The 9,035-nt window shown below is 31.1% G+C and overlaps 1 protein-coding gene across 1 annotated transcript; it reads right to left on the reverse strand.

Moving 5' to 3' along the window:
• Window positions 1-4,161: 4,161 nt before the first annotated feature.
• On the reverse strand, window positions 4,162-5,106 carry LOC126018682 (olfactory receptor 8I2-like). The gene has a single exon (XM_049780780.1). The coding sequence runs from the start codon at window positions 5,104-5,106 to the stop codon at window positions 4,162-4,164; it is 945 nt and encodes a 314-aa protein (XP_049636737.1).
• Between the last annotated feature and the right edge of the window lie 3,929 nt (window positions 5,107-9,035).

The following is a 9,035-nucleotide window of genomic DNA, read 5'->3' on the forward strand; positions in this document are numbered from 1 at the left end:
TTTCAAAATATTCTTGTATAAGTGTTATTCAATAAAGGAATTTTTTGAATCTTTTTTTCATACTTTTACTATGAACATTTTCTGACAATTTATTAGTAGCACTGAATGCCCATGATAAAATAACACTTTATGAAACATGTTAGGATTAGGTGATTTCTCCTAGAAACTTTTTGTCTTCTTTTCCAATCAATATACCTCAAGTTCATCTATTTTAGTTTTTGTAGACTCTACCTAAAGGAATGTAAGAGGAGTTGAATCATATTTTCTTTCTTTCTAATCAAACTTTTCTCACCAGACACTGCCTTCCCATCAATGATAGTCATGTCACTTTTTTTTTTTTTTTTGCTTCAGGTTTTGTGTCATTTAAAGAGCCAGAAAAACTTATTCCAGATGTTTCTAAACCATGGCAGTAGTCATACTTTGTATTTATTCATTCAAGACACTGAACAGAAAACTCAAGATATCAATAAAATTAATGTTTTTGTTTCACGTACTACACATGAGCCAGAATTTGTAAAAACTTCAGTTTACGTTAATGTTATATTTTTATTTAATTAATTGTATTTATTTATTTTGTTTTGGGGGCCACAACCAGAGATTCTAAGTGTGTACTTCCGGCTTTTACTCATAGAAAATTTTTGGCATGTCCCAAACCATATGGGAGAGCTAGAAATTGAAACAGGATCTTCCAAAGCCTTACCAACCACACTGGCCTCTACTAATTTTGCTAATTTACTATTTTTTATTTGAGGAGTCACTTATACTGGATCAATAGTACAACAGGAAGGGTGATTGACTTGCTTGTGGATGACCCAGTTCAATCACCAGCAATAAGGACTTCTGAGCACTGTAAGGGGGAATTCTGAGTGCAGAGCTAGAAATAACCACTAAGCACCATCTGCCATAAATCTCCCCAAAACAATTTGCAACAGAAAAAAGAAATTAAATTCTCTAAAGTTAGTTACTTTATGTCATGTGTTTAAACAGAAAATAGAAAAATTCCCTAAAAGTTGGGCCAAAGAAATCAGATGTTTGATGAGAATAATTGAACCAAGTTTAATTCTTGGCATCACATATGTTCCCTTGAACACAAAGCCAGAAATAACTGAAACCCCAAAGCATAAATATATATATATATATATATTGTTTGAATTTTCTAGAGTTTGTATTTTTATATTATTTTTGTTGTTTAGAAAAATCTTTCCACTTAATATATTTTAAAAACTTAATTATGAGAATATACTGGCATTTTTTATCTTTAGCTATTTATACATAAAACACTCCTCTGAACCTGATTTTATGTAATATCCTGAAATTCTATTGCACTTTTTCAAGATGTCAAATAGAAAACTTGATTTATTTCTGAATTATCTTCTGTCTTTGTATATTGACATAATGTGGTTCTGACCCTACTTGAAAACAGCACTTTTATTCAATGTATTTTAATTTTCATTAAATAATTTTTCTGAAATTTCTTCAGTATTTGTAATAAAACAATACTTAAATGATATTTGCACAGGTATCAATATAGAACACAAAATAAAGAAATTCAAATAATAAACAAATATAATAGACTAAGAACTACAATAGAAAGTCTTTATTTTGAATTATAATAAAGTATTTTGAATTAAATTATCTTTGTCCTTTAATATTCTAAAAGAAATATTCTAGATAATATTGTCTACTATAGTATTATCTACATCATAATTTCTATCGATGGTAATCCTCTAGGTTATTTGATGATTCTGATTTCTGCAAGAAGCAAATAAAAAGGAAAACAAAAAAACTATCAATATAGACAAAAGTTTTTCAAAATGAATAAATAGCATTTATTATACTGGAAAATTGTACAATATGTATCTAAAGGAGAGAATGACTTCAATGATACACAGGAAAATATATAGCATATCGCAAATGTATATATAAACATTGCATCAATTTAATCAAAATTTAGTGTCACTTCTTAGTAAGAAAAGTGGTATGCATTTGGTCTTAGAAGTTAGTAACATAACATGATTAAATAGACGCCATATAGATAGTATAATAAAGAGGGCAGTTACCTTACACCAGGCTGACTAAATTTGATCCCCAGAAACCCAAAAGGTTTTCCACCAATTAATATGTCACATAAAATTTTATATATTAAATTATTCAAAGAACTTACAAAGAATAGGAACATTTTCCTCAATTTAACAAATAGAAACATATGCGTACAATGATCTCTTTTTTTTTTTTTTTTTTTTGGTTTTTGGGCCACACCGGTAACGCTCAGGGGTTACTCCTGGCTATGCGCTTAGAAATCGCTCCTGGCTTGGGGGACCATATGGGACGCCAGGGGATCGAATCATGGTCCGTCCAAGGCTAGCGCAGGCAAGGCAGGCACCTTACCTCTAGTGCCACCGCCCGGCCCCCAATAATCTCTTCTTAACTATTTCTACAAATGAAGACCATGATTAGCTTTATTAGAAAAGTTTTATTTATTTTAATTTTTATCAAGGCACCACACTTAACAGAATACTGTTAATAATAGTATTTTAATGAAAAGTGAAACTGCATCAAATTAAGAAGTGTATGAGTCACAAAAGAAACAATAGGAAAATTGTTTTTAGAGAAATGAAAATAATTATTATTTTGCCCAGATTTAAAATTATTCATAAAATATAAAATTTTGTGTACACATATTTCTATAAATTATCCATTTAGAACATAACATTTGAAAAAAATTGTTTTCATTACCAGTTCATGTGGATTATATAATAAGAAATCTATTGAAAATGCAAATAAATATATATTCACACTTACCTAAATGGCAAAGAAAAAAAATCCATGGAAAAGAATAATCCTTTCACCAGAATGAAATTTTTACTATGTCCATAAATAGTCAAATGGCAAGAAAAATGCTTACATATTGAATACTAAATGTAATTGGCAGGTGTTTCTGAAAAGCATGTGATAATCGTAAGTTCATTTTTCATATCACCATCTTCTTTCTTAAAGAGAAGGAATGTAAAATACAGATTTTCTTCCTAAATATCTCATGAAAGTAAACTTTAATTACTTTTAGAAAGTATTTCAAATGAATTTCTATTTGTTAACTAGTGAATGCTACTTACAGAAATTGAACAGTGTTGAGGGACATACCATGGCTAATGATTATTTTGTGATGACAGGGAAAATGCCTTGGGTTTTGTATTTTTTTCTTAACAAAAACATAAATATGTGTGATGTTGGAGATGTAGTATAGCTATGAGGTGCTTCCTTTCAGACTGTCAGCCTGGGTTTGTTCCCTGAATTCTATCTGGTACCCTGACCCCTTCCAGGAGTGATACTTGAGTGCAGAATCAGGAGTAAGGTCTGAGCACTGCCAGATGTATCCCAAAAAACAACAGCAAAACTACTTACATATTTTTCATTTAGTACTATATACATAATAAAGACCAAAAGATTTAGAAAAGTGAGAATATATCTATATCTTCAAAATGGCTCAGAAATAGGTGACAGTTACTATGTCTTTAATACACATCAGAAACATACATATACATCTTGAAGTTTAAGTCTTTAAGTTGAGGGGACCATATATTTTGCTTCATAACATTTTTCTCTGTAATTATAAATCACAATAAATCAAATGTTACAGGTATGTTATGAAAATTTTAACCACCAAAGAGAACAGAAATTCACAATTTCAAGTCATTCTCCTGGAAATTCAATTTCCCCAAATATCCTTTTCTCTTGTCCCACCTGCAGATAAATCCTGTCTCAGTTACTTTTGCTAACTTCTCTTTCCTCTACTCAACCTATTCATGATCATAATTTTCTACTCAAATTTGCTGATGACAAAAGAAAACAAACCATATATGAGTCAATTTAAAAATTGTTGAACATGATATAAATTTAAGAAAGAATGTTCAAGAATGCATTCAGTTGCTAACCAGATACGAGTTTGGGTCTGTGTGTCTGCAACTGAACAATGTATTTGCTCACATAAATGTGAAATGATTTGATTCAACATCATATATAAATAAAATAATAATAAAGCATTTCTAAAGCATAACTGTAAATAATGACTTAATTTTAACCTGTGTTGTGGTTCATTCCAGCTTCTTGGTAGTTGGAGCAATTAAATGCATGCTCACTGCAAGAGCATTCTGATTATTACTTTCATAGATTTTTTATGGCAGTAAAATGTCTGAGTATGACTCTCAGGAGAGCATCTTTCACATCTTTGTTCCTGAGACTGTAGATCAGTGGATTGAGCATTGGGATAACAATGGTATAAAACACAGAGGCCACCTGTGCCTGGGTCAGGGATAAGGAATTATCAGGCTGCAAATATGTGAAAATCAGGGTCCCATAGAAGATAGTTACCCCAGTGAGGTGAGATGCACATGTGGAAAAGGCCTTTTTTCTGCCTGCTGCTGATGGGATCCTCAGAATGGCTGAAATGATGGCGGTGTAAGTGACAACGATAATGAAAAGGGTAAACACAATGCTGAACCCAGCTAACACAAAGATCATTATCTCTGTGTTAAATGTGTCAACACAGGAAAGAGCCAAAAGTGCTGTGGTGTCACAGAAAAAGTGGTTGATATTGGAACCACAATAGGGCAAGCTACTAATCACATAAATAGATATTACGGCATTTGTGAAAGCAATCACGTATGGCATTACTGCCAGCCAGTTACAAACTGTCTGTGACATAATTACTGAATACAGTAAAGGATTGCAAATAGCTACATAGCGGTCATAGGCCATGGAGCCAAGAAGAAAGCATTCACTACCTGCCAAACCCACAAAAAAGCACATTTGAACAAAACAGCCCTCGAAGGAGATGGTTTTCTGGTGGGATTGGAAACTTAACAGAGCCTTGGGTGTTATTGTAGAGGTATAAAATATATCAATAAAAGCTAAATTACTAAGAAAAAAGTACATGGGTGTATGAAGTTTAGAGTCCATTCTAATTAACATGATGAGACCAAGGTTCCCCAAAACAGTGAACAGATAGATCAAGAGAAATATTAAGAAAAGGCTGACTTGTAGTTCAGGGTGATTAGAAAATCCAGACAGAATGAAGTAGGTCACTTGCGTGAAATTTTTCTCATCCATTCTTGTCTACTCAGGTCTTTGCTACAGCTGCTGAGTAAATTAAACAATAGTTAGGAACTATTCCAATCTACCTTCTACTAATCACTGCATTTAGTGCAAACATCATTAAAAAGTACTATGCTAAAAAGAAGTGTTTAATGACTTAATCTGTTAAGAACACTTACAGATTTTTTTATAGATGCTTAGTAAGACATGAATAGGAATACTTTATTTCAGCTCCCCTGAAAAATGGAAGTTTTGTTAAATTACATATAAATTGTAAACTTATTATTATGTACTATATTTTTATGTGTTAATATAAAATGATAAAATAGAAGTCTTCTGTTTCCATATCATAAGAAGTATTTATACTTACTTTATTATAATATGTGACCAAGAAGAAAATTCAATTACAATTTACGAAAACTGTATTTTTGTGCCTTCCCAACATTCAGCACATGGTTATATATAGCCAATTTATTACCAAAGGATAATTTATGTCAGGGATAAAGCAACTAATGACAGTAAAATTATTGGATATTTCACATTTCAAATAAAGTATTAATGTATGAGGGAATTTCATTTCTTTTTGAGGAACTTCTTTGACTAATTCGGGTGGCACAAATAAAATATGCATAACTGAGGATTGAAATGGGTGCATGTTTCATTTAGATATTTATCACTACTTTTGTGATTTAAAATAATAATATTTCAATAATGTACATAAGCATGTCAAGTCTTCCACGTTCATCATTATTCCTATCTCCCCACTTGGCTCTTTACCACTATTTGCTCCATGAGAGCATAAAATCTTGCATGTTTTAAGGGCATTTTTCTCAATCCTAACTGGAAGTTGAAGAAATGTAAAAATAGTTTCTCTCCGGGAGGCACACTCCGATATAAAAGCAGTTATGGAAAGAGAAAGAAAGTAAAAATAAACTTACCTACAATACAAGATCCAAAAAATTGCTATTTCTCTTTAATCCTATCTTTTTTGCTACTTATGTTCTTCTTTAATAACTTGACAGTAAAAAGAAAAATCATAGTGCAATAGTCACTGCTTTCACCATCACACTACACATCTAAATTTATTTTGCTCATCAATAAAGGTAAATCATTTAAAGTGACTTAAAACTTCTTGATTGTTGCTGTTTAGCTCACAGCATGATTTCAGTTTCCTATAAAAAGGATTTCTGTTAAAATAATGATAATAATAAAAATATGAGGAGTTTTGGTAGCATGTCTTGGCAATGTTTATATTACCTTCCATTAATATGACAAAAAGGAATAAAGATGATAAAATATTATATATTTAATGCCCCTTATAATTTAAAATCAAATTTTAAATAAAATCAGTATTAATGAGATCGCCGTCTGTTTAGACTTTTCTAGAATAATCCCATGACAAACTATTGTCTTCCAATATTGTCTCAAAATTTTGTATGTTGTGCAGCTGTTTTATATCAGCATCTATTCCTAAAGTACTCAAACTTCTATCATAAATAAATTAGTCAATTAGCATCTTTGATCTCTTGAGATATAAAATTTAATTGTACCCAAGGTCCACTGTTAATTTATCTGAAACACATCTTATGTGGAAAAGTTCCAACGTTCATTATACTGATTTTGTACATATATAGATTTTTGGTATGCTAGAATATCAGTAATATAATTATTAGGATATAGAAACCATGATTACTTTAACATGCCTACCATACACAAGTTTATGCATAACTCACAGGAAATATTATGAAAATATAAAACACTTGATGTTGGAGAATTTGAAGTAATCACTGTCTTGACTGAATGAATATCCAAGATAAGTCTCCAAAGAGAAGTAAACTCTCTATATATAGATTTAATATTTTAGCGTGTGTTGAAATTTTGTACACCAAAATCCATCTATGCTTAGGTGATCATTTAACAATTTAGAACAACTGTAGATTTTACATGACAAAATATTATAATATGCAGGAGAATGCACAAGACACTTGAAGTATAAATTAAACTCATATTTTCAGCTTCTTATTCATCAGATGCAGAAACTCAGTTTATATCATTATTTTTTTTCGTATTGTAAGCAGCTTTCTAAGTTAAGCCTCTTATAACAATGCTGGTTTGGTAAATTATACATTGATCCTTAAATTATTCTTTTGAATGATTGACATCTATAGGCTATTGAAATACTCTCCTAAGTAGTAGAGTCACTGATCTTCACTACAGAGAAACTGTGCTATTCATGTCAATTTTTATGCTCCATTAGTATAAGTTTTTCAAAGTATTTCAATATTGCAATTAACAAAACTAATCAGATATTTCATTGCAGAAGAGGAACACACAACTTAGTCCTTCTTGTCATATTACAGATTAAAAAAATAAAATCTGTAACAGATTGAACTCATACTCATTTTAATATATTTTACACATACTCAAATTAATATATTTTTCTCCTTTAAAATGTGACACAGAGGGCTCCGGAGAGATAGTCAAGATGTAGAGCACTTGTCTTGAATATGGTCAAACCAGAAGTAATCCCAGAGCACAGTGGCAGGAGTAGGCCTTGAGCACAGCAGGGTTTAGTCTCCAAGAAACAAACATAAAAAATGAGAGGCCAGAGCTATAGCATAGCAGAGGGGATGTTTGCCTTATATGCAAATGACCCAGTTCAATCCTCAGCATCCTATATGGTCTCTTGAGTCAGACAGGAGTGATTTCAGGCTCAGATCCAGGAGTTATCCTTAAGTGCCACCAGGTGTGGTCCAAACCCCACAACTCCAAAAGTATCTTTAAGATATAAAACTTAGGACCTAAGAGAGAGCACAGCAGCAGGGCATTTGCCTTGCATGTGACTAACTCAGGATGAACCCAGATTTGATTCCCAGAATCCCATATGGTCCCCTGAGCCTGCCAGGAGCGACTTCTGAGTGCAGAGCCAGGAGTAACCCCTGAGTGCCATGGGGTGTGGCACAGCCCCCAATTATAAAAATAAAATTTAGGTTATTTATCTAACAAACTAATTTATATTATTTATATTAATAGTATACACATGCATACATTATATTGGAATTAAACATTGATAGCTATTTTCATTATAATTATAGTCTACACTAATATTTTATATTTAATTTATACTTTTAACAGATAAGTGTAAGTATATTTAATTTTATCATCATTAATATCACTATGATGATCATTAATTATTTAACTTTTATTTTGACCACACAATAATCAGAGATTGCTCCTGGTTCTGTACCCAGGGTTTACTTACAGCAGGATTCAAGCAACTAAAAAGGAAGCAGAGATTGAGTCAATTTAATCACATGTGAGACAAGTGTTTTCTTACTGATACTATCTCCCCCGCTCCAAATTTAGATACTTAAGGTAAGAAAAAAAAAATCAAGTTTTGTATTGTAATTTATATAATCATTTTCCCTTTGTACTTATAATTTATATTGTGTCATTCTCATTTTAAGAGAGATAGATAATATAGTACACGTCAAATAAAGGTCTGACTACGTTTCATATAAGACTAAATATTTTATCTTAGCTTATAAAATGAAAATGCTGTTTTGCCAGATTTTAAATTAGTGGTTTATAAGATACTTATTGGCCAAAATATATTTAATAATTATATATATGCACGAACATTAATTTATTCCTTTAATAATAGATTTTCTCATAAAGAGAACAGATTATAACCCCATTAAGTTCAAATTTCTTGAATCCTAATAAATGTCAAAGAAACAAGTCGTTATTAGTTATTCTTAGCTCAGATCTGATTCTTTATTCTAAAATAATGTCTTTCACTTGTCAAATTTTTATATATTAGATTTTTAAGCAAGACCAGGTATATGTGTGTATATACAGTGTGCAATATATATGTAATCTCTTTCCTTCTCCTCCTCTTCTCTTACCTTATATATATGTATATATACATATAAAACGGTGTA

The sequence above is a fragment of the Suncus etruscus genome, chromosome 9 (assembly GCF_024139225.1).
Source record: "Suncus etruscus isolate mSunEtr1 chromosome 9, mSunEtr1.pri.cur, whole genome shotgun sequence".
NCBI lineage: Eukaryota > Metazoa > Chordata > Mammalia > Eulipotyphla > Soricidae > Suncus > Suncus etruscus.

Excerpts from the sequence above, each read along its gene's own strand:
- LOC126018682 (XM_049780780.1), bottom strand. The coding sequence starts at position 5,106 with ATGGATGAGAAAAATTTCACGCAAGTGACCTACTTCATTCTGTCTGGA.